The 21,074-nt window shown below is 43.3% G+C and overlaps 2 protein-coding genes across 2 annotated transcripts in view; one reads left to right on the forward strand and one right to left on the reverse strand.

Annotated features, from left to right (window-relative positions):
* GNG5 (G protein subunit gamma 5) overlaps positions 1-2,155 on the reverse strand; it is a 6,037-nt gene extending 3,882 nt beyond the window's left edge. Inside the window, exon 1 of the mRNA XM_019528331.1 lies at positions 2,150-2,155. Within this exon, the coding sequence (XP_019383876.1) occupies positions 2,150-2,155 (6 nt within the window). The remainder of the gene's footprint in view (positions 1-2,149) is intronic.
* Positions 2,156-2,796: 641 nt separating this feature from the next.
* Positions 2,797-21,074, forward strand: part of SPATA1 (spermatogenesis associated 1) — a 34,423-nt gene continuing 16,145 nt past the window's right edge. Inside the window, exons 1-9 of the mRNA XM_019501526.1 lie at positions 2,797-3,326; positions 5,164-5,270; positions 6,947-7,064; positions 11,506-11,559; positions 11,644-11,995; positions 13,057-13,308; positions 17,117-17,258; positions 17,415-17,472; positions 19,733-19,850. Of these exons, the coding sequence (XP_019357071.1) occupies positions 3,291-3,326; positions 5,164-5,270; positions 6,947-7,064; positions 11,506-11,559; positions 11,644-11,995; positions 13,057-13,308; positions 17,117-17,258; positions 17,415-17,472; positions 19,733-19,850 (1,237 nt within the window). The 5' untranslated portion in view covers positions 2,797-3,290. The remainder of the gene's footprint in view (positions 3,327-5,163; positions 5,271-6,946; positions 7,065-11,505; positions 11,560-11,643; positions 11,996-13,056; positions 13,309-17,116; positions 17,259-17,414; positions 17,473-19,732; positions 19,851-21,074) is intronic.

Raw genomic sequence — 21,074 nt, forward strand, 5'->3', positions numbered from 1 at the left:
CCTGAGCAGCCGTGTCCCGCCCCGCCCGGCCGCCAGGGGGCGCTGAGCTGAGCTGTTCCCCGGCGCGCCCGCTCCGCTCCCCTACTCAGCCGGCCCGGCCCGGCCCACCCCGGAACCGGAGGCTGCAGCGGGCGCTGCCCTGAGCCTGCGGCGGGCTTCCGGGTTTTTGTCCGAGTGGTTTTTTTTTAGAGAAACGCCCCAAAATAAGGGCTGGGGATTAAGTTGAAAAGTAAGAAAACAGCGGTGTTTTGAGGCCGTCACGTGCTGGGGGCTGTGACCTGCACATTTCTCTTGGAGAGGGAAGCATCTTGAAGCAAAACTAGTCCCTTGTTCAGAAAGAGACATGGAAAGTGGTGTCCCTGGCCAAGCACTCGTCAGAAGATGGCCGCTTAGCAGATGCAGTTTTGATGGGCTTTGTTGCAACAAAATAGTGATGCAAAAGCCTATAGAAGGGGTATATTGAGAAAACACGTATCTTGCCCACCTAGCACATTCTGATACCTGCCTCTACCTGCCTTATTCTAGGAAAAAATGGTAACCAGTCCCGTTACCATAAATATAGTATTGTTGGCTAGATTATAATCTCAAATTTAAAAGCTTTTGCAATTGCTTTAGCACATGCTTGGTTTTTTTCTTGTTCCAATTTCACTGGACGAGAGTCTTGTTATTGAGTTATGCAGGAGCAGAACTAGGCCCTAGGTTTAGTTATGGAGAATGTGTGGGAGTGGTTATCCAGCGCAGAAGAGAATGTCTAATAATACCTTAGGGATGGTATCCTATTTTAATTACCATTTGTACGTAGATAGCACCATAGGGCTAGATGCTTGTTTTTATATATAGCCAGTTTCTGCCATCTTTGTCCATGCTGTGAAGTCTGTGAAATGAGAATAACAATACTCGTCTACCTCAGAGAGGTTTTACAAGTCTTCATTATTGATTGCCCAGGAAGTGCTTTAAACCTGTCAATGAAAAGTGCAAAGAAATAAGAATTTCTGCTATGAGCAGAGGTGTAACTTTACATTTTGGTGCCCAGGGCACGCAGGGAGGAAAGGATGGACAGTTTCCTCCTTCTGCAGGCCATGACAGTCGCAACAGCACAGGCGGCTGCTGCTGCCTTGGCACGAGCTCCTCCAGTTTGGGCTGCGGCAGCTGCACGGGCTCCCTGTGGGCTGCCATTCTGGCGCCCCCGGCCCCTCTCCTGGATCAGCACCTGTGGCTGGCACACTGGTCACTCCCCACGTGACACTACTGCTGGATAGCTCATAGGTTGGAAGTGACTAAGGAGGAATAAGCCCTGGGTGTACCGATCAAGCACAGGAGAACGAAAAACCGACAGCATGATGCAACTATCATTGCACCCGTAGGGCAAATGCATTCTTGGATTGTCAGGCAAGATGAAAATCGGGAAGCATCAGTGTCATTGTACAAGATATCACCTGGAATACTGTACACAGGTCTGGTCACCCATGGTCAGGAACATGTAATTCAAACTGAAACAAGTGCTCTTGACCAGAGGAATGGAAAGCCTCACTCATGGAGAGAGACTCAAAACGTTTGGTTTGGTTAACCTAGCAAAACAAAGGTGAGAGGGATTATGATTCCTCCATAAATACATCAGGTGCTAAACACCAGGGAGGGGGGGAAAAAAAACAATTTATGCTAAGGGATAATCTTGTTGAAGGAGGGTAAACTGACCAGCATAAATTTAGTTTGTAAATTAGACGGTATCTAACTATCAAAGGGTTCTGGAATAGCTAATAAGAGTAGTGGAGGCAAGCAACCTACTTGATCAGTTTATGAAAGGGGTTATTTTATATGTTGCCTGTGATAGCAGGGAACTGGACTTAGTGACCCAGGAGGTAGGGCCCTTTCAGTCCTGTTGTAAAGAAAGTGATGAAGTTATACAATGAGATATGTGCTTTTTGATGCTGGGCCTTGTGCCCAAGCCAAGGGATAGGCTCTGCTCCTGGTTTGGCATTTACTTTTTGCTGGTCCAGATAAGGTAGTCCCATTGCTGACCAGATCTGGCAACTTCAGCCCTCTGTTGTCTACATTGGCCAAATCAGTCCCTTTGTAAAAGAGGGAATGGATACCAATTCATGATCAATTCCAGGAACACACAAAAGGCTGTGGCAGAACTTTAACTTACCTGCATGTTTCATCCCTGACCTCAGAGCAGCTGTCCATAAGCAACAAACCTTCGAAAACCAGCTAACTTGAACTTAAAATTATTAACAGACTGGATTGTATTAACCATGATACTGTGGATTTATTACATTACCCAGACTAATTGTTAACTGTTAGGATCCTTCTGGATATTAACTGCCTTGTTCATCTCAGTTGATCTAATCAACCCACATATTACCTCCCTTATCAATCAATGTTCCCTTCTTCTTCTATATCAAATAATTTCTCCCGGTCTGTTCATGGAATCTGATGAAGTAATTTGTTGCCTGGGAGAACTCATGCCTCTATGAACCAGTTAGTCTCCAAGGTGCCTTGTTTACCTCCCTTCCACCTGAATCAACAGAGAAATAATACATATCCTGCTTAGCTGAGAGTACAATTGTATGAAAGAATCCAGGTATTGGAATCAGTTGAATTGGAGACTGTACAGCCATAGCTGAGATCTGTGTTACAAGGATTTGTTGGTATCTACAGGTACTTACTTCCCTTCTTGGTTCTGGAGCCTAGTTTTCTTGGAATGCTTGTTTTATTTGACTCTTGCATGTGACACGCATGAAAGGCTGCATTGGCTTCTATCTCTGCCATTCTTGGCCACTTATCCAAGGTAAATCCAGCCTCTGGAAGGAATACATCTTATGTTTGTTGCATGCGCTGTAAAAACATAGAAGTGCATACACAGTAACTAAGATCTTTTGATGAAAGAACCAAATGTTACTTAGAACACAAGCAACTTTCAGTTGCATGCTCATGATTGTGCAATTTTCTGGGTTACTTAGGCGATATTCTGTTGTATACTGTAGAGGGTGTGTTCACATCAAGGGAGTATTAAATAAATTAGGCAACACTTTGTTCCTTTCAGTTTGTCTTTGGTTTAGGTGGAGGACATCAGCCTCAGGCTAGGACCTACCAGTAATAAAATTCTCTGCTGCTTTTTTCTCAAACAGAAAAGTAGAAAAGTGGGTGAAAATGAAGGAAATGAATGAAATGCCATTTCAGACTTACTGGATTTATCATAATGCATACTATTAAGAAAAATGCTTAGATCCAAAAGAAATTTTTAAAAGTCCATCAGGAAATCACTGTGACCTAGTACGGACAACACTATGTCATTCAGTCAAACCAGGCCTCCAACATCAGAGGTGAGAACTTTTGTACTGGATGTTTTAGAAAAACCTGTATAATTGTTTTGAATTTTAAAAAAATGCTGCTTTGCAACATTTTTGGCAGATCTGTACAAAAAAATCCAGTTATGTACTATTATGTAAAGTAAAAAGCCATGCCTAATACATACCTAATAATCAGAAGACTATAGGAGTACTTAATATATCTTATTTGTGTCCACACTTACACTACAAAAGCTTTTTAAAGTAAATTCTCACACTTGCTGACCTTGTTTAAAGTTCCACCAAAGGTAAATTATTAAGCACCCAAGACCCAAGATATGCACTGTCACCTTATATACTTTTGCTTATCGTAGCCACCAGTTTATTCACTTGAATGCTTCCAGTATTATTATCGCTGCTATCAATGGTGAGAACATATTGAAAAAAATTGCCTTGTGCTGACAAGGTCTTGGAATGAGTCCACTGACTTCAAAGCAGGCCCTTAGAGCTCTGCAGATTTTGGGGAGTTAAGGAAAAGAAAAGTCTAAACCAGGAAATAACTGTAGGCCATGATATGCTCTCCCGAAATGTATTAAAAAACTTGTCTACCGTACAGTTGGTCCAACCATGCAGTTTGTCCAATAAAAGCTATCACCCATAGAAATCCTTACCAAGTATTCCCAGTAAGTTCCATCCATTGCACTGGCTGTGCCATCCAGCAATACAGCTCCTCCTGTGTCTCCACTTCTATTTTTGAGATTTTTCTAACATTTCTGTGAAAACTTCCACAAAGAATGTGCTGTCAATTGAAATCTACTCCTCTGGTTGTTTGTAATTTATAATTACAACTTAATCACTGACAGCACTGTCAGTTGTCAGTTTATCATATACTACATACATGCAAATGTATAGTCCCCAGAGTTATCTTTAACTTTGATGGTGATATATTTTTGTGGCCTTCACTTAAAAAAAAGAAAATTGAGGATCTCTTAGCTACAGAGAACCTGCCAAATGTCAATCAGATGTAAAAAAAAGTATCATTATGTCTGCCTGGAACAATGACTCAGAGGAGTGTGCTCCTCTGTCTAAGCATTACGGTCTTGGCCTCATGACAGCATTCTTTGACCTTTTGTCTAAGATCAAGTGTATTATTTTTACGGCAGAACACACATGTAATTTCAAAAAAATATAATTAGATTAAGGCTATTAGGTTGCAGAACAGACAAGTAACATGACTTTACAGTTTACTGGAATGCTCTGACTTACATAAATCTGTGCAATCAAGAAAAAGATGTTGTATAGTCTCTCTTTCTTTTCCATAGCTGACATTTTTCAGAACTTCAGTTATTTTTCTTATTATTGGACCAGAACTATTGTTAAGAACTGTCTCAGAGTAAGCAGTTAGGGATTTGAGTCCATTATTATTATTAAACTCCTGTCAGCTATTAGTCCAAAATCTGTGTAACTGTTGAAGTCATCAGATAATCAGTGTTGATATAATACATTAAAAATTTAGATGACTGAAAGTGATAACAGAATTTGTGGTACTAAAACTAGTTTGGATCAAATTTGCTTGCTGAAATCTGACATCAGCACAAAAATATTTTGAAGTACATTCATAGCAATTTAGGCCTAGAAGGGAACTCTCATTTATAATGTGAATCTAAATAGGCAAATCAAGGAACAGTTTAAAATGATATAAAATACAAACAAACTGAACAAGGCAGTGGATCACACACACACTTTTTATTTTTGTTTAATTATATAAATCCTTTTACTGGGTTTATGTTACATTTTTTGCTGTAACAGCATGCCTTTCACCTAAATGCTAAGTATACCTGTAATTGCAATAATCTTCTTTCACTGTACTTAGTTGGTGGAGCTTCATGTTTTTTACGTCCCAGAAGACGTGTGGAACTTCAAATTGAATACGATTTCTGCAGATCATATTAGCACATTCATTTCAGCTGGATTTATAAGGTGAGTCATTTTAATGAGGAACAGTGCCCAAATCTTGCTCATGCACATGCTTAACTTCACGTCTGTGAGTAGATCTGTTATATTGTGTTCCAACACTTCTGTGCTTCTGAGTCACTCCAGCTAGAACAATTTCTGTTCCCTGCCCACTTCCAAAATCCAGGGAGAACAAAGCAGGCGCATGACCAGTTTTGCTGCTTCCAGGGCTACATCAAACTTGGTGTAACCACAGCCCAAAATTTGGACCATTAAAATGCACTTCAGAAGGGGCTGTTAAAAAAAGAGTTGCCCCCCTTTTAACATGATGTTAGAGGAATGGTTCACAAGAAAACATGGATTCCACAAGAGCAGTTCGTATAGTGAAGATGTCTAAACCTCTTATACAATATTTATTTTCCTTTGTATAACTAAGATCCCAATCCTACAATGAACTCTGCCTAGAGCACTCTTGAAGTGAATGGTATTCCATGTAGGCCAGAGAGCGAGCAAGCAAGCAAGTCTGTCTGTCTCATCCAATGAAGCATGAATGTTTTCTGCAGAACAACACAAACCGTCAATCAGTAAAAATTGGGGATAAATGTTATTTTTTACATTATGAAAGGACAAAAAAATGAATTTGTCTGTTTCTAGGTACATTTTGTTCTCTAATTAAAAATTACATTTTTTAAATTTAAATTCTTTGGACCACTAATCCAGCCAAGTCCCAGATCTGAGGTGGAAGCATGACATGACAATATTCCAAATATTTTAGATTATGAATGTCATCATATTATAACACCAGTCCCAGAGGTCCAAAGCCAAAAAATCATTCCTGGAGCATATACAGCAGGGAAAAGCAACAGTAGTGGGAAGCAGTCAACAAGACAGGCATGTGTTCCCACACAGAACCTTGCATTCCTTTTGCCTGGCGGTCAACTTTTTCTCCTGTTGCTATTCTGAGTAATTTTTATATAGAGCTCATCATCTCAATACCTGAATGCCTTATTGGAATAAGCAGCATAACTAATATGTGTATATGTTCTCTTAGCCTCTTCCCAAAGGACAAGTGTTTGTGGGGGCGGAGAGAAGAGGTGGGAGAGAGAGCATACTTTAGGACGTTTTAAATTATACACATGCACGCACATTCCTATGTTCACACATATTGCTATATTTATGTTGAAGAAGGTATGTCCGGGCCTTGCACTTAGACCAAAGGTTGATGAGGTTTGTAATGCTCCTTGGTTCTGGGGAGGGTTCTTTACACTGTTTTGAGTTTACCTCCTGAGAAAGCCATTATTTTCTTGGCAGGTGAGCTCCACCCTGATAATTCCCAGCGGTTTTGTCATCTAATGCCAGATAAGCAAAAAGTATTCCTCAGGTTTCTGTCAGGTTTCAGGTCATGCCACTTTTGATTTTTGTGTGTGTTCCTGGAATATGAATTCTTCTCAGTTGGGGTCAGGATAGCTTTGTATCATAGTGTCACCACATTATGAGGCAACATCATGACTTGGCAAGACCAAAACTGACCTGAACATAAAAACAATTCAGGCCCAGTTCCGTCAAGTGTGACATGACTATTGTATATTTCTTTCCATTATATCCGCCCAAACCTAAGCACAATGTATCACCCCCTCCTACTCTTACTGAATACCCAGCCTCCTTTGATCTTGTAAATGGAATAATGAATAATGACATTCCAGGGCATCTCCTTGCTTGACACTGAGAACACTACGGGAGCAGCTTGGAAAGTACCTAGGTGAAGATGCTGTGGCAGATAAATTTAGATTTCTAAAATGTATAGGGAAAAAGCTAGCAGTGGTAAGTTATTGCTTTATTTTCTCTACAGTTTTTCCTCCTGTTTAACAATAATGTAAAATACAGATTCAGTTGCCGTAGATTAAGTATCATTACAGGTTTTAAATGGGAGATGGATAATTTTTTGAACAACACTGATATTTGTAGTTATGTGTATGTTTGATGAGATATCCAAATAGCGTTCTTCAGGGTAACAGCTGTGGTCAGGATGGAAAGTTTTCTTCTGTATTCATTAGTACACAGTTGGTCAGGACAGTTAATCTGTTTCACTTTCCTTTAATACATTGGAAATTAGTCATTATTTTCCATTGTAAAGAGACCCAATTTAATGATAGATTAATAGAAAAATAATGCAGGAAGGGACTTCATGAGGGCTTTTAGTTCAGCCCCCTGCTCAGTGCCATTCCTGTCTAAAGCTTCTCAGCCAAGCGTTTGGACTACAGATTTTATTTAATAAGACCAAATATAAGTCCATGTGTGAAACACATGCATATTTTCAAAAAGAAATGTGTAATGAAATTTAAGTCTGCCAGAACTCCTTCAAAAGGTCCTGCTCCACCTGTTAGCTCTCTCAATACAATCTGTAGCTTAAAACCAGTCTGACTCTACATTTCTATTGCATCTGTCAGCCCACTTGCATAAACTGTCCAGTTTACACTGTAAAACAGTTGCATCTGTGACTCTTAGCTATTAAATATTTGCATATTTAATTATTTTACATGTTATAGTTAAAATAAGTGAAAAACTATGAAGACAACCAGTACAGTTAAATGTTGAATAATTTCATAGCTAAATCATTCTAGAAATAACACTGCCTTTGTAGGATTTTTTTTCATCTTCCATTTTTGCTTCTCAGAAGTTTGGTATACATATACAAGCTGAATATTCTGTGCTGTTATGGATTGAATTTGCAATCAAGTTATCAGTAATATTACCTGTTTGAAAAACTAGGATAAATATCAAGAAATCTACAATAAATAGCGAGGGAGCAAAACAAGATCAAAAGCAGTTTAAGGACTATGGAGAAATGTAAACATTGCACAAAAATGTAATACCATGCAATCTTTTGAAACAGAATGATATTAAGCAATGAGAGAAAGAGGTAGCTAGCCGTGAGTCTAAAGTCAGGCAGAAGGCAGCATAGGTTTGCACCTTAGAGTAACTAAATTCATAAGCCAGGGCTTACCTCATCAGATGCTATGAAAGGACATGTACAGAGCAATCTATCAAATAAAAAGAGTGATTTGAATACAAAAGGAAGGGAAGGGTGCAAGGGAGGGAGGGGAGTAGGGGTTGGGGAGGTAGTGCTGGGATTTGATTTGGTTTGACTTTATTTGATTTGATTGAATTTGACTTGATGTGATTTGATTTGATGCACTGATCTATGCAAACCCTTTCACAACATTTGATGAAGTGAGCTCAGGCTCACAAAAGCTTATGCAGCTCTGATTTCGTTAGTCTGTAACAGGGGCGGGCAATTATTTTGGGCGGAGGTCTGCTTACCCAGTTTTGGCAGGCTGTCGAGGGCCACATGGGTAGCCCTGCCCCTTGACAGGTACCCTGCCCCTTGGTCACCATCTTGGGACCAGTGTCCTAATGTCTTGGGACCAGTATCCCAGGGCCAGCACCAGTGGGGTCCAAAGTGGGGCACAGGCTGGCAGGGGTCTGTGGAGCTGGGCTGGGGTGCACCAGCAGGGGGAGGAGGGAGCTGGCCTGGCTCCATAGAGCCCCTGCCGACTGGGACCCCACGCTCCTGCCACCCTGCCCTGGGCCCTGCTGGCACTGGCCCTGGGACACTGGTGCAGGCCTCGTGCTCCCGCTGGCTCCCGCACCTGCTCACTCCCAGTGCCCCCCAGCCCCGGGGTACAGCCGGGGGGCAGCATGCAGCCCTGCTCCCCAGCTGGGAAGAAGCTGGTGCTGAGCACAGGGAAAAGAAGCACCTCATCCACCTCATGGCCGGCGCGCCCTGCTGCAGCCGCTTGCAGCCCACGTGTGGCAGTCCTGAGCAGGCACAGAGAGCCCCATGAAGGCTGCGAGCAGCCGCAGCGTGGGGCACCAGCCACAGGGTGGGCAAGGGGCCGCTTTTCCCCACACTCAGCACCAGCTTGTAACCCGGCCCCGCTACCAGCCTGGGCCCCATGCGGCTCTGGGCTCACCTGTTGGGGCTGCGCTGCGGCGGCAGCAGCTGCGGCCCCCCCACTTGCCACACTGGGCAGTGTTTGCTGCTGCTGCCCACCTGCAGCTCGTGCGCTGGGCAGCCCAGAGATGGTGGTAGCAAACACTGTCCAGCGCAGCAAGCAGGGGTGCTGCAGCTGCTGTTGCCATGTGCAGCCCCAACGGGCAAGCCCAGAGCCAGCGCAGGGCCCAGGCTGGCAGTAGGGGTGGGTTACAAGCTGGTGCTGACCACAAGGGAGGGAAAGTGGCCCCTTGCCTGCCCTGTGCCCAATGCTCCATGCTGCAGCCACTTGCAGCCCTCATGGGGCTGCCTGTGCCTACTCAGGACAGCCCCGCACGGGCTGCGAGCAGCTGCAGCAGGGAGCACCAGCCACAGGGTGGGGGAAGAGCCGCTTTTCTCCGTGCAGGGAACGAACCCAGGAAAAAGCTGAGTGCACGAAAAAGCAGCCCTTCCCCTGTCCCGTGGCTGGCGCTTCCTGATGCAGTTGCTTACAGCCCACATGGGGCTGTCCTGAGCAGGCACAGGCAACCCCAGGCGGGCTGCAAGCAGCTGCAGCATGGGGCAGTGACCACAGGGTGGGTGACGGGCTACTTTCCCCCCCTTCCCATGCTCAGCTTTTCCCTGGGCCACTTTTCCCTGGGGTCCTCCCCTGCCCTTCCTTCCCCCACACTTACCTGAGGTTCCAGCACCCCTTCCTGAGACACGTGTCCCCAGGCCAGAAGGGCTTCCAGCTGTGGGGGGCAGGGCTGGGCAGGCCCTGCTGTTGTGGGAGCCTTCTGGGGCTTCCTCTAGATCCTACTTCCCCTGGTTGCTGTCATTTTTTACAGGAACCAAGGGCTGTATTTTGCCCACCCCTGGTCTATTAGGCAACATGGGGTGTGTCTACACATCGCCATATGGTGAGGTTGCTGTGGCGCCATGTTTTACTACTTCTTTTTGGAAGTCCTAAAGCACAGTGCAGTATGGGAGGTTACTGCGCCGTGCATGCAGCAAGGTTAAATTTCATGACTACATCACCATAGCAGCATGCTATACACAGAGAGAGCACCGCTACAGCAACATAGCTAGCAATCACATGCAGACAAAAGTGATTCCTACATTGCCATAGTGCACCATACAGCAACATAGCACGTCACTACATCACTGTAGGGCAACATGTAGATGCTCTCATGTTGTACTTTCTTTCCTAGTAAACATTTCTGAAGCAAAACAGATGTTTACTCCCACTATTTGAACTTCAAAGCAATCTTAAGCAGCTGTTCTACTCCTTCCTATTTAGTTTTGTAGAGGAAGTTAAAGTTCAATATTTGTTGTTTGGAGTCATGGTAACCTTAAGCAATTTTATCTCTGCCATCGAATATTTGCAGAGCTTTTTTTTTTATTTGTTTCACAATAGTGACACTGCAAACTATTGCAAGAGCTCACTACACTTCCAAAGGAAAGGCTTTTGAACAATTAATTTTCTCCTTTTTTTTCTTCTGCTTCTTTTTAACTTTTATCTGTGTCAGTGAATCAGTGGCATTGCCAGGAAGTAACTAAGAGCAGATTTTTTTAAAATTTAATTATTTCCTTAATTAAATTTGGGTCTAAATTTAAATTCAGATTTCTTTTTCTCTCCCCTTCCCCCTCCTCCCCCACCACAAGGCACGTGTCTTTCAAATGTGCCTTTAAATATGCACCATTTACTCTACATTTTACTTTTTAGGTAGAAGTCTGAAAAGTGTATAGCCATGTATACCAAGACAAGTAAGAAATTCCTTAACTACAGTAGACATCTGTAGGACAGTTCGGTTGGTTATTTTTCTACTTGCTTGGTTTTAAGAATTGAATAAAAAGAACTGAAGTAAGTATTTAGGTACATATTTGTCAGGTTAGACTTAATCCAACTTCCAATAGACAGTGGAGGTCTTTCCACTGACTTCAGTGGGAGTTGGCTCAGGCCCTGTAAGCCCAAAGTACAGGTGCAAGAGATGATGATATTTATACAGATACACACATACTCCTCTTGGGCAGATTATGGCACACATGTGGTATCAGATTGTTCATTTTCAAGCAGATGCTATGTAAGAAAGTCAAATTAAAATTGTTTTATATATTACTTCCACCAAGCTAATTCTGACTGTTGCTTTAAAATTAGTATTAAAGTATTGCTTAAATAAATGTAGCACGTCCTAGCTAATCTCCAAAGACGACAGAATCCATACAAATTGAATGGTATGCTGCATTTCTTACAAACTGTTTTTTTTACTTCAATTTTTATCTTCCAAGGTGAAAGCAAAACAGGAAACAGAACTGGAACTCAAGTTGTTTGCTCCCCCATATGTATGTATCATCTGATTTTCAAGTTACCATTTTCACTTCAAGTCTTCTTTCATGTCTAGTTAACTAGCATAATGTCTTTTTTAGGCACTTTCTCCTGAATTGTATTTTCTGCCTGGCTTAGACCATTTAGAAAGTATTTATTCATCATCATCCACAACTTCAGAAAGACAACACTTTTATGAAGACCCTGCAGTACCCAGTAGCTATGTCCATGGATCAACTATTTTAAACCTTCCAAAGAGAAAGCTTGAAAAAAGTCAGGCATTTCTAGAAAGTCCACCAATAAATCATTTAAGTCAGAATCAGAAAGAGCATGGTTCTTCAGGATGTAATAAAAACGAAAAAGAAATAATTCAGGTTCAGCATGACTCCAAACAACATGAGGGAGTCCAGAACAACAGAAATCGGGAAAAACTGATTCCACAAAGAAGGAAAGGTAAGATGTAACCAGTGTGAGGAAGGAGACTGAAATGCTTTGATACAGACCTCATCTGTAATTACAGTATACAACAAAACCAACCTAGTTTGAATAATACTGTAACTAACTTAAGGGCTCAAATTCAAGGTTGAAGATGAAACTATTCCTGATATTCACTATACTTATGTATCTGGCAATTCCTTATTAAAACGAACTGGCAAAGGGGGGAAATGAATTGCTATCCTTTCTTACCTGATTATCACACACAGGTTAGACTTTAAAGAAGGGTGGCATTTTTTCCTCTGAACCCTCAGTTTGATTTTTATAAATCCAGACTCATACAACTTTTTCCCTGGGAAAGATTATAAGCAGCTGAAGGATCAATATGGTTATGACATCAGAGAGATGGATTGTTTAATTGAGATTCAAAATTAAAATATTGGTTTGATTTTTTTTATGACTCCCATTTAATACACATACTGTGCAAAAAAGTATTTCAGATGAGCTTTAGTTAAAGCACCCCCATTGCCATTTTTCAGCGCGGGAACACTGATACACATGACACTAGAGTCTGCTGGAGCATGGTAATTACCACACTCCAGCAGACTCAATTAATCGAATATGCTCCAATGCACTGTAATTACAGCACGTCGGGACAACCAAACTGCGCATCTGTAGGGGCCCAATAATTCAGTGCCATATGTGGGAGGATGGGAAAATAACCTTCTTTTAAGGGGCAAGCACAACCCTGATACTCTCTTTCTCTCTCCACCCTCCCCCTCCCTTCCCCACCGATCCTCCCCAGTCAAGTACTTGAAAGCAGAGTTTCAGAACTGTTTTCTTCCTTTTAAGTTGGTATCTGTGATTGGATGCATTACTTATCTTCTACTGCTTTTTCTCCTTTGTAACATACTTGGTACGCATTGCTTTCTGGAAATGTCACCTTTTGTTTATTTTCATGTCTTAGGCCACTAGTTGTTGAAAATGAAAGAGTGTTTTTATTAATAATTATTGTTAACATTATAAAGGAATATCTAGAATTATTTTCCCATGTAAAAAACTGTCAATTGTAAATACAGACCAAACTGAATCCCAGGGGTCTCTCTGCCTGCCAGGTCATCTAAATCCTGCAAAGTGGGAGTCCAAAAGAAATCCTGCCTCTTCACAAAATCCTCAGCAAACTCATCTCAGTGAGAATCAGAAGGAGTGTAATACACTAAACTGGAATGAGAAAGACAAAGGGACCATTCCAGTTCTTCATGTAAAAGAAAACCATGAACAAAAGCAGAATAATCAGACTCAGGAAAGTCACATCCCACAGAGAAGAAACGGTACAGTTTATTCAGCTCATTTATTTTTAAGCATGTCTTTAGAATGGGGATAAATAGAACTAAGTGAGAATTTTAAAAAATATAATTACATCATAATGTAAATTAAATATCACACATTAAATATAATTTAAACTGTCAGATAAAGTTATAAGAATGAGCTGAAGTTGTAAAAGGAAAGGAATCTGACCCTGGGTGTGTCTACACATGCATTAGATTTGGGAGCAGTTTACTCACAAGTAAACTACTTGTGAGTAAATGCTCCCAGGCAGGTGTATACATGGGTAGGGAAGTGGAATCAGATTTGCCGCTTAAGCAGCAAACTGCTTCCGCTTCCTGGGGTCCTGCTTTGGGCATCTGCTTCCACCAAGGGGGGCTCTAGGCTCCCCCTGGGTCCTAACCCAGGAGCTTGCAAGGAGCACCGGGCCAGGAGACATTGCTCCCTGCCCCCCCAGAGGCTGCCTGCTGTTGGGGTGGGAACAATATCCCCCTGTCCTGGCAGCGGAAAGCTCCTGGCCCTGGCTCCCTGATCAGGGGCAGGGGACTTGGAAAGAGCTGCAGGGGAAGAGCAGGTGGCTGGCCCTGGCTCCCTGCTCTGATCTGCCGATGAGGCAGCAGCTGCCCTACCCCTGCAGCTCTTCCCAAGCCCCATACCTTGATTGCCCAATCGGGGCATGGGGCTGGGATCTGCCCCTGACCAGGACAGCTCCCAGCCCCGCTCCACAATTGCAGAGCGGTGACTGGAGAGGCTGTTCCCTGCCCAGATCCACGATTGTGGAGATCCTTATTTCCCAGCCCGAGCTCCACAGTCACAGGGTTCAGGCTTGGAAATTCTTCTCTCCCAGCACCAGCTCCACAAGAGTGCAGAGCTGGTGCTGGGAGATGAGGCCCCATGGTCACAGAGCTGGTGCTGGGAACTCCCTGTTGGCAGGGGCTGGAGAGCCTGTTCACCACCCAGCTCTGTGATCATGGAGCTGGGCAGGGAACAGGCTTCCCAGCCCCCGCTAGCGCGGAGCTCCCAGTGCCAGCTCTGCAACCACAAGTAGCAAATTTACTCACTATTAGAGCAGTTTAATGTGCAGTAAGCATGTGCATGTGTAGATGCACATGCTTACTGTGCAGTAAACTGCTCTGCTGCACAGTAAAGTGTTTCATGTAGATGTACACTCCCTTTCCCTTACCTCACCCTGTTATGCCAAAGATATAGTCAAACATAATTGCATCCACTATTTTGAATGCCTTATATGGCACATATATGTAGACTAATAATAGCAGACAAGGTTCTTTGGGTAAATGTGATATCTTTATTAGACCAACTAAGTAGTTAGGAAAATTGTTCTTTGTCTGCAAACTCTATATGTGCCTGAAGAAGGATGTTTGTGCCCAAAAGCTTGCAAAGAACATTTTTTCCAGCTATTTAGCTGGTCTAATAAAAGATATCACATTTACCCAAAGGACCTTGTCTGCCTATGTCCTTAGACCAACACAGCTAGAACCAACAACCCTAAAGCACGGAAGATATAGCATAATAAAGGTTTTCAGCGTAAATTCTAGGTATTTTTTTGGTTTGGAATGACAGTAGTTAAAGTTGGACACTGGCCCTTAACTATAAGAACTACTTTGACAAATAAGCAGTGGCAAATGGGAGGGGTTGCTTTTCCCCTGCACAGAGCAGAAGCTTCTGCCTGGCTGCTGCCGCTGCTCAGCATTTGTGGATGAATCTGGAGCAGGCGCAGGGTGGGCCAGGTTGGGGCTGTGCACGTGGGTTCCGGCTAGTCCAGAGTGGTCTGCTTCACCAGGCCAAGTCTGGAGCGGGCAGATGTGGGCCAGGGTTGGGGCTGTGTGCACGGGTTTCTACCAGTACCATGGGGCTGGTGCCAGTGGCAGTGGAAGCTGAAAGGAACCACTGCTGCCTAGGCTGCCTACAAAGGCAGTCCAGCTGCGGAGCCACCCCAGTCCCACTGCATGCCCAGGGGGTGGCAGGATGCGCCACGGGCCAGACAACACCTGGGCCAGGCAAGACTAACACATATTTGGGGTCGGGCTAGAAGATCTACTAGGTCCCTTCCGACCCTTAATCTATGAATCTTAATCTATGAATCTATGAATATTTTGCCCACCCCTGACCTAAATGGAAGCACCTAAGCCCTTATGACCTGTAACATCCATTGTGTTTACTGGTATTTGTAGATATTTAACATTTACAAAAATCAAGTTCCTTGTATTTAGTTTCTTAAATACATATTTTAGGATCCTAATTTTAGACATGTTTGTTTCAAAGTGTTGACCACTGTAAAGCTTTATGGGAACGTTTTAATTTCTACTGTATATAGAGTTTTTTTGTGGGTCTTGTCAAATATATAGTGAGATTCCAGTTATTTTCTGTGACTGTTGTACAGAAAAGATGTATTCTTATATTTAAGCTCCTGATCTGAAGTGTATGGACATTAATGGAGTAGGCTGTTCTCATACTCTTTAAATCTCCCATTGACTTAAATGAAAGTTCATAGAATCATAGAAAATGAGGGTTGGAAGAGACCTTAGGAGGTCATCTAGGCCAACCCCCTGCTCAAATCAGGACCATCCCCAGCTATATTATTCCAGCCAAGGCTTAGTCTAAAAACTTCTAAGGTCATTAAAAAAACCTTCTAAGGATGGAGATTCCACAACCTCTTCAATATAGTCTGTGGCCTAACAATGTGTGTTTAAGAGTTTGTTTTTTTTTAAATCCTGCCCTATCAAAGTTCTTTGTATAACCAGGTAGAGATAAAAAAAGAAATTGGATAGTTGAGCTCAGCATTTTCAATTCCTGTACATTTTTATAGATTTTTTTTAAAAACCCAGTTATTTTGAAAGAGCCCTGCTTCATCCTCACTTATTGATACAGAGAATTACATAAACTTATTTCAGGGATTTGCCTGATCTTGTAGGGAAATGAAGTGTTTTCATATAAAACATTCAGGAGACTTAAATTTGGGCTTTTTGGAGCACTAGAACACATTCCTCTGCCCATGGAGCTTAGGAAATATTCAGGGTCTGTCTCCATGAGTAGCTTCAGCAGGAATTTCATATAAACAAACTCCTGCATGACTGGGCACAGGAATACAATAACAGGGGAAAGAATGTCATTCACTGAAATGTTCATTGTCAACCATCTCTACTCAGATTTACTATTAATCACTTACAACACCAATAAATGGAAAATACTTCTACTTTCCTCCTACAAAGTAGAATGTTAATATACTTTAAAAAACTGGAGAGTTTACTTTTAAAACTGAGAAAAGGTTCCCTGAATAGTCTATATGGGAAATAATATAAAACTGTGGGTGGGTTTGGAATAAAACTGCATTACAAATGTCAGTCGTCTGCCAGGATTGAGAAATGATTTTGAAAAAGATGCGTCAACTCCGCATTCCCTTCTATTTTTACTTCCCGTTCTGCTACTGGATGTTTTCTGAATAATGAAAGCCTGTATGTGTCTTCAGAATACTGTAAAACCCTTAAATTCCTCAAGATTAAAAAAGGGGGAAATGATTTTTTGCTGAGTTTTAAGTAAAAACTGATGTAACATACCTTATTAATGACTCCCTTGTCTTTCATTTCTGACGATATTATGAAGAATTAATTTTTTTGTTCAGTATCCATTTTGATAAAATACAGTTTTAAATTACATCATTAATACAATAGCCAAATTTTACTAGAGAGTTTTATCACTTTAACTTTGTTCTTTGGGTGTGCCGATATTAGAGTCCAAAGAGGACTTAAAGCGTTATAAATGTAGTCTAAATATTTTAGCTTTTGTTTTTCATAGATCAAATCCCTACACTACTGGTTACAAATATGGAATATGAAGGAAATTTAAAAGGTAGTTTAGAAAGAAAAACTACAGAAAATTCCAGATCTCCAGAATCATTGGAAGACAATGTCCTACAAGATGTTCATAATAAGAAAAGGTAAATGTAGTTAAGTAATTATTTTGACTCATTCATATGCTTTATAAATTTCTGTAAAATGAAACCATGAAGGAAAACAAGTACTTTAATTAACTCTTAGTCTGAGGTGAGTTTAATTAAGTTAATTTTACTTCATTATGTGATTTTACCATTTAGCCATCAACAAGTAACTGGCATGTCTGTTGCTGATACTGGTGGGAAACAGGATGATCAGGTATGTCTTTAGAGGTAACCTATTATTGGTAGTGTACAGAAATATTTTCCATCAGGAAGATTTTTAATGCAATAGTACAACTGACTCAGATTATGCAAATGCAAAATTTAGATGAAGGTTTGAATGTAAAATTAAAACACACTAGAAAAGCAATCCAGGCTGCAAAGACCAGAATCAGGGACCCCATCTAGCACAAAGATACTTTGCTGCAGAGCCAGGTTCCCTCAGGCAATGAAACTTCTCTCTTACCTCCAGGGGAAACAACAGGGCTGCTCAGCTAGCGGCCCCTGCTGGACTTTCCCCTTAGCCAGATGAAGCTTGTCTTCCTGGACAAAGCAGAACTCAAAGTTGGGAGATTGTGGAAGTCAAGTTGCTGACCTAGACTGCAGCCTGGTGGTAGCTACAACTATGTCCCTTGGTGTCCAAAGCTGTAGATTTGATTCCACTGAGAATATCCTTCTGCCAAGTGGAAGATCAGTGATTTGTGACCCCTCAACTTGAAGGCTTAAGACTCCATGCTGCCTTCTGGCAGCTGAGTACACTGGCTATTAGCTGAATAACAGGCAGTACTAGGTGGCAGGGAGGGCAGGAATGGCACAAGGATTTTTGCAGCCCTAGGCAAACAAAAGTTTGCCACCCTCCCTTGTAACATACCTGGAAAGAGCAGGCATCAGACAAAGCCCCGGAGTGGCAGCTCAGCACATGACAAGACTCCAGCAGTGGCCCCCAAGGAGCATGTGCATGGTGTGCACACACTGTTGTTGCTATTCCACTTCAATTTGTGGCCCTAGGTGGCCACTTGTGCTGCCTGGACAGTTACACCAGCCTTGTGGAGTAGGATTAACCAGACTCGTACCTAACATCACTGCACACATCCAAACTATAGGGGCTTATTCTGGTATACTCCCTTCCTGGCCTCAAGAAACTTGTGTTTCCTGCTGTACAGAGGCACAGTCTCAAGAGGTAATTGGAGAAGGCTTACCCCTGACCAGTAGCTTGGTAGGTAGTGCATAAGTCTAGGAAACAGAAGTAGGTTTGAATCCCCTTATCTCCAAGCCCTTGAGCAAAGCAACCTCCCAGCTGCCCAGTTCTGGGTTTGATGCCCTTCTCTAATGGAGATGTAAAACCACACCTATCAAGGTGGAGATGTTCTGTATTTTACATGAAAACGCTGCTGGCTGGGGAAAAAGAGGGACCACCCCCAAGCCACCTTGCCATTAATCAAGCCTATTCCTGGCCCCAAAAACCTTGGCTTCCTCTCTGCACAGCAGTACAGCCTCAAGGGGCAGGTTGGCAAGCTGTCAAGGCAGCCTAGACTCTAGCCATGAGACTTAGACACGCTTTGGCCATGCCCAAGAAGTGGGTTTCCCTCCTGAGCATATCCTGAAGCACTGGAAGACCTGGTTTCTATGAGCATCAGAGGCTATAGCATCCTCTCTGCTAGGAGGATGCAGAACCTGCCAGACTAGAGCCTGGACAGCCTAAATATTCTATACTGAATAATAATAGGCCCCAAAGAGAACCAGCCTGACTCAGCCCCACACACACTAACCAGAACCCTAACCTCCTGCTTCCAGGTCAGCAGCCAGCCCACTGGGCTACTGCACTAGGGGCCCCTGGTAGACTGCTTTGCTGGCTCTCAGAAACTTGCTTTCCTTGGCCACACAGGTCACAGCCTCAAGGGAGGGGGGTTACAGATGGTAGGCTACTGACCTAACTTGTAGCTTGGTGAATAAGTTGTGCCCATTGGGGTGTCAAAGCTGTAGGTTTGCTTCCCCTCAGAGCCTTTTTCAGGTGGGAGATCTGCCGTTTCCACTGTGCAAATGGATGGCTTAGATGGATGGCTTGTTGTCCAACATTCCCTAGGCATTGTAGTAACCAAAGTGCAGAGCTGAGAGCCTTGGTCCTAGCACCAAGGTACAGCCCTATACTGCTGGGCCCCAGAGGCAGGCTTTCTTCCTAATACATTGGAGCTTTTTTACAAGTTAAAAAAAATCAATCTGCCCTACCATTCAACCTGACTCTAAGGAAAAAAAAAACTTCACCCCAGTCCCTTTACTGTGTTGGCAGAGGTTTAGCCAATGGGGACTTAGGAGCGATCTCACTGGGTGGTACACAGAGAAGACATATCTCCCCTATACGCCTGCAGCTTTACAGGGCAGCCCCGGTGTAGGGGAAGGTAGAGGTTGCCTCATGTTAAAGATCTCCATATACAGTGACATCAGTATTTTGCATTTATACCCTTTTCCTTTGACTCCAGACAGCTGAGAATAACTTAGGTCATCCAGCACATCCCAGTCAATATATTTCCCCTCCTGCTTCACCTCTGCTGACTCTTCCTGTAGATGCCACAGAAGCACCTGTATTTCAGGTAGTGAGTAAGTATGTGCTTTACAAAGATCTCAAGGGTTTGAACATTTGCTTAAGATGGGAATGAAGGTTTCAGTAAAAGTTGTAGTTCACAGCAGCAGTTAACAGTAGTACTGTAAAATCAAATTGAGTTGAGGAAATAATAAGCTTCCATTGGCTGTGCATGGCACAGAACCCAGAAGAGCCTCTCCCCAGGCTGGAGGATGCTCCCCAGCTTCCCTCACTGGGAGTTTGGAGCACAAAGGCTCTTGTGGTCTCCTCTCCATTGGAGGGACACCTGCGTGAGTTGATGCTGGCTCAAGAGGGTATGGGTTGCAGTAGATCCCTGCCATAACTGAAAGGTGTTTGTAGTGGAAGTATTTGAGTGGCCGCTGGTTGTACTGAGCCAGCCTGGTGTAAGCACATGTATCTTAAAGTTCCTGACTCAGTGAGTGAGCAACTAGCCATTCTGTTATAGTATACTTACTGAAATTGCCTCTTATTCTTTAGGCCTCAGCTGGCAAAAAGTTAACACGTGTGTTTTTCTCTTGCTTTCCCTTTTAATAAGAGTCCTTGCGGTATGTTTCATGCCCATTTAACGTGGACTTTTGTTATTTATTCATACATCCATAAATGACTGCGTGTATCCTAGATTTTTATCCTGTTTTTCCAGAACACCAGTCGGAGACAGGACACTTGAAATCATATTCTGTGGGTGCGCCTACATGTGCTATTAAAAATACTGTGCAGTAAGCCTACCAAGGAACTCATCTCTCCATGTGCTCCCTGTTCAAAACAGATTTGGTCCCAGTGGCAGCAGCCTGCTACAGGGCTTCTCCCACCCTGCTCTGCCCTCTTGCAGAAGCCAGGGGGAGCTCCAGGCTTTCCCCCACCCCATGCTAGCCTGGGGGCTAGAAAGGGGCATGGGGTGGTCCCAGTGGGCATGAAGCCAGGACAGCTCTGTTGGCTGCAGTGGCAGCTGTCTCCTGGCCCTGTATACATTAGGAGGAAATTTGATGTGCACAGGGCTGGGAGAGAACAGCCCCTGCAAGCAAGCAGAGCTGTCCTGGCTCCATGCTCATTCAGACACAGCTGCCAGGAAGGCCCCTGCCAGCAGGGCTTCCCTGCCTGGCAGACAGAGCTGACCCTAGAGGTATGCGGAGCCCAGAGCATATTGGCCTGTGTGGAGCCTGTGCAGGAGGGGTGGGGTGGTAGCGAGCAGCTGGAGCACGGGGGGCCGGGGGGTAATGAAG

Source organism: Gavialis gangeticus, unplaced genomic scaffold, assembly GCF_001723915.1.
Source record: "Gavialis gangeticus isolate Ggan-Ray unplaced genomic scaffold, GavGan_comp1, whole genome shotgun sequence".
NCBI classification, from domain to species: domain Eukaryota; kingdom Metazoa; phylum Chordata; order Crocodylia; family Gavialidae; genus Gavialis; species Gavialis gangeticus.